The sequence below is a fragment of the Asparagus officinalis genome, chromosome 2, assembly GCF_001876935.1.
Source record: "Asparagus officinalis chromosome 2, Aspof.V1, whole genome shotgun sequence".
In the NCBI taxonomy this organism is placed as follows: domain Eukaryota; kingdom Viridiplantae; phylum Streptophyta; class Magnoliopsida; order Asparagales; family Asparagaceae; genus Asparagus; species Asparagus officinalis.
The window spans coordinates 64,166,145-64,171,173 of NC_033795.1; the positions used below are offsets into that span (position 1 = coordinate 64,166,145).

Here is a 5,029-nt window from a genome sequence, read left to right on the forward strand (position 1 = left end):
TATTTATTATTATTTTTTTGGTTTATATATATATATATATATATATATATATATATCTTAATCAATTGAGTTTAATTTCGTTTTACTCATTGTTTACACACACAATCACTTGAGCTTATGTGTTTCACATTTAGTATATTCGGGTTGTAAGAGTGTTTTCATTGAGAGAGCTTTACATTTCGTTCTCATTCGTCTTGGAGAACAAATCCTTTGTTCGAACTTATTGTTAAACACGTTATAATACACAAGAACACTTAGAGGAGTGGTTAGGAGAGACTAGGGTTAATTCTAAAAGGAGTGTGTTAGTTGTAAAGCCTAGAGAGATGTTGTAAATCCAAACACTTGAGGAAGTTAACACGGGTAGTCCAACACTAAGTGTGGTTTATGTGATTGACACCATGTGCATTGTAAAAGTTATCGATGATATTTGAAAACCGTTATTGTGTAGTTTTTGAGATATAGTGAAGATCTACTCGAGATGAGGAGCGGATACGTAGATTGTGAGTTGACCGAACTCCGTGATCATATCTTGTGTTTGCCATTGTTTTTGGTGTATTATTATTCTTTACATTTTGTGCTTGTGTTTATATCACCTATTATATTATTGTTTATTCTTGTATAATCTTGCTAGGATATTATTTTATAAGTTTTAATTTGACATCAAAATCGGATTAGATTAACAATTACCATATGCACCCTCTCTCTAGGGTACTTTCATGAACCCCTTAACTTTTATGAGTTTATCTCTTGACAGCTCAGCTCATGCACATCCCTCTAATATAACCGACAAAGTTGAGCATTGGACGAAAACTAGAAAACTAAAAATAACCACTGAATGCTAAATTATAGTAGATCTCCTTTAGATTACACAACCCTAGTTGCACATTGGGGATTAAAAAAAAATCCAAAACATCTCTAGAACTAGGAAAAAAAATACCAAACTAATAAGAAAGATCTTAAAAAAAAGAAACTAATAAGAAAGATGTAAAACAAATACCAATCTCGTAATTTAAAGAACTCACATGTAACATCCCCTATATAATCACCAAAATCAATGCTGGAATTGATACTTGTCCGGATGGAATCATCCATTCCATCTCAGGACAGCAACAGGCAAGTTACAAACCTCTGAAACCGGACTCTCTGCGATTGGAAAGATGAAAAGAAACCCATGTATAACTCAGAGAAGCCAAAACACGAGAAAATACTTAAGACCAACTCGTATAAAATCAGGCATCTGCAAGTTTGAAAATAAAAGCATATTGCACCTCGTTTTCATAAACATAACTTAATACAAACTAGATTCACCTCCACCTAAGATCGATAAGCAAAACAAAGTAAACAGTAAACTAAAGACAAACTCATATGAAAATGGGTTGGAAAAAAGTACTCTAATGGAATAGATTGGGTTTAGGAAGTAATGAACTACAAAAAGCAGCGATGAGATCAACAAAAGTTACACTTCAACGCTTTCCACCACCTCCACCAAGTTTAGGGCCTTTGCCTCCCTTTGGTATATTACCCTTAGGCTGGGTCTTCTGGGTCTTTGCCATAAGCTCAGCCTTCTTGGCTTTCTTCTCATCCTTGGTCTTCTTTATACGCTCCTTGATTTCACTGTAGAGGCATGGACATCTACAAGTTATTATCTTTTGATATATACTCAAAATGTCCTATTAACAAGTAGACATAAAATATTTACAAATATTCTTTGTTTTATCATTTTCTCAAATAATCATCAAAAGTAAACCGATAGACAAGATATAGCAAGTCTATAATCTAAGTGAAATTCACACATAACTAAACAAGTACAGTAAACAGCACACAATAAAATTACCGTAAAGCTGCTTCTCGAGCAGCATCACGAACTTCAGCCTTCTCAGTTCTCCTCTTCTGGATAACTTCCAGAGTAGCACCAACGATTGACCTTGAGTATGGCTTCTTGGTTGTACGACGCCTCTTCTTGACAGCTTCAGCACTAATATCCTAAAATAATAATCGAAAACCCCATAAACATGAGAAAGCTGTATTTACATAAAGAAACATATGATATTATATATCTCGCAAACAAAACTTGTGCTGCAAGTCTGATGGAGGCAAATCTTATGAACTTATGAAACAGAACTGCTAGATATTGGAAGATCTCAATATCATCAGTTAAAACAAACAAACATATAAAAAGATAATTCTTAACACATCTAATATCTTGACAAAAAGCCATCCAAAAAGCCCAACTAAGTAACAAGTAAAAATAACATGTAGATTTGTAACCATAAGCCAATTTATCTAGTAATAAGTATGATAATAGTATTAACATATTGGCCATGGTGATTAAATTTTTCTTCTTTTAAACTTGGGTCTGTGGATGATATTGCAAGACCGGACTTCCAACTGAAGTAGCTTAACATATTTCAGGAGTTTATAACACAAACAGCAAACAAATTCAAAGTTATATGCAAGATGGACTTTGAATCAACACCTTAGAATGCACATGACAAGAACAGAAGTGTACCAATATAAACAAACATATGTGAGCATCAGTATTAAAAATACAATATACATTGAGATACCACAAACATAACAATAAACAAAATCTATCTTATGTAAACTACAAGTCTACAACTGACCATAAACCTTTAGTTATATTGTTTGAATTATACAGTTAACTAAGAAGTAAATAATATTTGGAAATTTCATGAAATGTAATATAACTTTCAGGTAGAAAGGCTTTATTTTGGTGAGGAGCTTTGGAATTATGGAAGTGAACTTCAACTAGTGTTTACAGACAAAGGGACAGCTACTAATCACCTGTATAAGTCCAGAATCATTAAATCACACCCATATAAAGAACAAGCATCATTCAGCTAAAAATTACCTTTTTGTGCTGCTTCCTATACATTGCTGTCCAGGTAAGCTTGGCAGGCTTCAGACGGTTGTGAAAGTAGCGCTTGCATTTTGAGTTCGAAAAAAGGAAGACCTGAGTGGAATAGATAGATCAGTATAAAAATTATACAAAATTAGTATTAAGCCGCATAGTCCTTAGCAAAACAAATATGCTTGCCTGGGAATCAGCACGAACAAATCTAATGCCCTTTCCTGGGTATATCTTAGCACCACTAAAACGGCACAGTTCAGTCCTGCAAGTTCAAGCAAACATGCAAACATTTATTTATAAGAAAAAATATCACTGAACTTAGGTTAAATTACTGCCTAACTTTTTTCAATACAGAAATCGAAAGAATTATGACAATCTGAATACGTTTTGGTAAACCAAGACAAATTTTATAGAAATACAAGGAAATGAAATTTTGAGCACTTTTCTTTTACTTTTTTTTATAGAAATTGAATCAAAAAGCCCCAAAACTTCTATTCAAAAACCTTGCAGCACCTAAAACAAGCATGGAATATAAAAGATCTTACCAAGAGAAACCAGAAAGAAAGAATTAGAAAATATTATACTGCGGTCAGCTAATAGTCCACAAAAGATAGAATTTTCACTCAAGATCTCATCAAGATAAATTGGGTTTCAACTTTCATGAGTAACAAGGACACAACTTTCAAGAGTAACAAGGACACAAGGAGTGATGGAAAACATACTTGAGAACCATTTTCCTGGTCTTTAGAAATTCTTACCTCCTTACCTAAAGAAAATAACATAAGTTAGCAACATAGAGAAAGCAAGCAATACGAAGAAAACTAAGCATTCAAACTGTCACGACCGAATGCTCTTTGTACACTAATATGCTCATTAGCTAAAACAATGAAGGCAAAATCAGAACCTTGCTAATCCTACTATCACAAAACACACTAATAAAAAGTCCTTAAGAAGTTAATAGGGAACAAGGAAGCACAAAAGGAATGCTCCTTACAGTATAATATCAACATGGTATGTTTGAACCACAAGAGGCGTCCCCAATTAACTCTTGTGCATCCAAAGATTGGGAAAACGAACAATCGGAAACTTGGGTCAAAACCTCATACTCACGCAAATTCTTTCCCAAAACCCAACTAATACCAACACTTTAAATTTGTGCCTATCACAAGAAACTCCAGTAAATGCACTAATCAGTTAAAACTAAAGATTAAGGAGACAACAAACGAATGATCATCGCCAATATTCTGAAAAATATCTCTCAAATGGGCCAAACCCATTAATCCTTAACACAAATATACACACGTTAAGCATAAACAACTTCTAGTAGAGGCAGAGAGAAATACACCTAAGGGCATGCAAATATGAACTAAAAAAATTAATGATTTAACAATAAAAAGAAATTTAATCCTAATACTAGTCAATGATATCAATAGGACTAAATATTCATCGATGTTATACTAGTAAAATTTAAGATTTCAATCCATTTGCTATTAATCATTCACAGAATTGAATAGCACAGAGCTGAATCTAACGTATACACAACATGAAAATTCAAATAAAAATATGTTCAATCGTCAAAAATTTACAGATAAATAAGATGCAAAAAGGGAAACGAGAAGGTTGAATCAAAGAGCTCGGAGTGGAAGAGAAATCTGACCAGTACCAGCTGAAACCCTAGAGGGAAGAGACGGCGGCAGGAATAAGCAGGAAAAAAATGGGGTTAGTATGGACGCGATCTTTTATATAGCGTTTTGGTGCTTTTGCATTATGATAATGGGCTTAGGGTTTCAAATGGGCCAGAACGGGCCATTAATGGTATACATCCTTCATATTGATTGTTTTTTATTCGCACATCCGTCATATTGATTTGACGATTTTTTTTAATTTTTTTTATTAATGGAGAAGCACTTCATTCGTTAACAATTAGCAGATAAATCTTGAAGTACAAATTTCTATGAGCTTAGAGGAATTGAGTCTCTCCATGCTTGAACTTGCCTTGATCAAGCTCCTATCTGAGCAAGAGAATGAACCACACAATTGGCTTCTCTCCTTGTATAAGCGAAGCTACAAAAGACAAATTCTCTAGTGAGTAACTTAATATCATCAACAATGGGCCCAAATGGCGTAAGAGAAAAGGAATTTGAATTGAGAACAACA

The 5,029-nt window shown here is 33.7% G+C and overlaps 1 protein-coding gene across 2 annotated transcripts; it reads right to left on the reverse strand.

Moving 5' to 3' along the window:
- LOC109831544 (60S ribosomal protein L24) lies at positions 1,206-4,614 on the reverse strand. 2 transcript variants are annotated; one of them, XM_020398882.1, is made up of 6 exons: positions 4,530-4,614; positions 3,595-3,638; positions 3,059-3,134; positions 2,873-2,974; positions 1,835-1,983; positions 1,206-1,614 (listed from the first exon to the last, which is right to left on the reverse strand). In XM_020398882.1, exons 2-6 carry the CDS (start codon positions 3,603-3,605, stop codon positions 1,464-1,466), a joined length of 489 nt encoding a protein of 162 aa, XP_020254471.1. In that variant the 5' UTR covers positions 3,606-3,638; positions 4,530-4,614; the 3' UTR covers positions 1,206-1,463. The 2 variants fall into 2 exon arrangements, with proteins under 2 accessions (XP_020254471.1, XP_020254472.1); XM_020398883.1 differs by having other exon boundaries at positions 4,536-4,603.

Excerpts from the sequence above, each read along its gene's own strand:
- LOC109831544 (XM_020398882.1), bottom strand. Across the intron at positions 2,975-3,058 it reads TTGTTCGTGCTGATTCCCAG|GTCTTCCTTTTTTCGAACTC; the intron begins GCAAGCATATTT and ends TATTCCACTCAG. Across the intron at positions 1,615-1,834 it reads GCTCGAGAAGCAGCTTTACG|TGAAATCAAGGAGCGTATAA; the intron begins GTAATTTTATTG and ends ATGCCTCTACAG.